Consider the following 1,229-nt stretch of genomic DNA (forward strand, 5'->3'; position numbering starts at 1 on the left):
CTGAAGAGCCATCCTTACTCAGCAACATTCTAGCTTCATGTAATAATAAGGGATGAAACGGACAAGTAAATACCTAGTTTGTTGAGAGAATATTTATGCAACTTTATTATGAGTTCCAATATTTAGAGGAAAACTATTCCAAAACCATTCCCAAAAAATTTACCAGACACCTAATAACATAACATAATGCAATAGGTGTTAAAAACAATTTCACAAATAATGCTTAGAATGATTTTATTTTTCAATTTCCTTGACCCCTACTCCCAGATGTTTTTGCTTTAAACAATGTCTCACTACATTCACTACAGTTGCATAAAGCTTTAATTGTTTTTATGGCAAGCATGGGAGGGTTCAACCGAGAAGCCAGATTACAGTGAGGATTTCTACAACCGGATTAACCGTAGATTTAAGAACCTTATTTAGTCACAAGAAGTGAAAATAATCAATAAGCCTGTCTGTAGAGTTGGTATAAAAGGACCTTTGCTCAGTGTAGACAACACAGCCTTGTGGAGAACCACAAAGAGGGACCCAACACCACTGATTCCTTCCTTTCGTTCAGTCCAAACAACAACAAAACAAGCAGGTAAGATCTAGTGTTTTTCTGTAGGCCCTCTGGGCTATGAGATTAACAAAACTGCAGTCCAAACTGTAATGAAAAATGAGCTGATTAGCACCTGTGATTTCCTTCTCCATTGCTCAGAATGGAATACTACAAGTTTGCCTTGCTAGTGGTTTTCCTGTCCTACATTGAGCGCTGCTGGTCTTCCTCCTGCGTTGTGGACAGTTTTACAGTCAAGGACAACTTTGACCCCAAGAGAGTATGTAGAATGCAGTTTGATGATTTCAGAGGGGATAAAAGTTGGCTCATTTGTAATCTTAATGTAAAACAGATAGGTTGACCTGACCTGGTGTATTGTATCTTGTAGTATGCAGGCAAATGGTACGCCCAGCAGAAGAAAGACCCGGAGGGACTCTTCCTCCAGGACAACATCTCTGCCGAATACACCATTGATGATGATGGGACCATGACTGCCTCTTCCAAGGGCCGCGTAACTCTTTTTGGGTTAGTGACGTGTCTGAAAGTATGAGTGTAACAATGAAGCATTCAATGACATTTGATTCAGAAAGCTTATGACTGCAATAACGTCACATGCTAATACTAATTCTGCTGCTTATACCAGCTAACAGGGAACGTTCTCTGAACTTTGGCTAATGTCTGGCAATATTCT

The 1,229-nt window shown here is 39.6% G+C and overlaps 1 protein-coding gene across 1 annotated transcript; it reads left to right on the forward strand.

The window, feature by feature from the left end:
- Positions 1–464: 464 nt before the first annotated feature.
- On the forward strand, positions 465–1,183 carry LOC107580048 (purpurin-like). Its single transcript, XM_016265797.1, has 3 exons — positions 465–583; positions 701–818; positions 927–1,183. Exons 2-3 carry the CDS (start codon positions 702–704, stop codon positions 1,086–1,088), a joined length of 279 nt encoding a protein of 92 aa, XP_016121283.1. The 5' UTR covers positions 465–583; position 701; the 3' UTR covers positions 1,089–1,183.
- Positions 1,184–1,229: the final 46 nt, after the last annotated feature.

The sequence above is a fragment of the Sinocyclocheilus grahami genome, unplaced genomic scaffold (genome assembly GCF_001515645.1).
Source record: "Sinocyclocheilus grahami isolate Dianchi unplaced genomic scaffold, SAMN03320097.WGS_v1.1 scaffold23611.1, whole genome shotgun sequence".
NCBI lineage: Eukaryota > Metazoa > Chordata > Actinopteri > Cypriniformes > Cyprinidae > Sinocyclocheilus > Sinocyclocheilus grahami.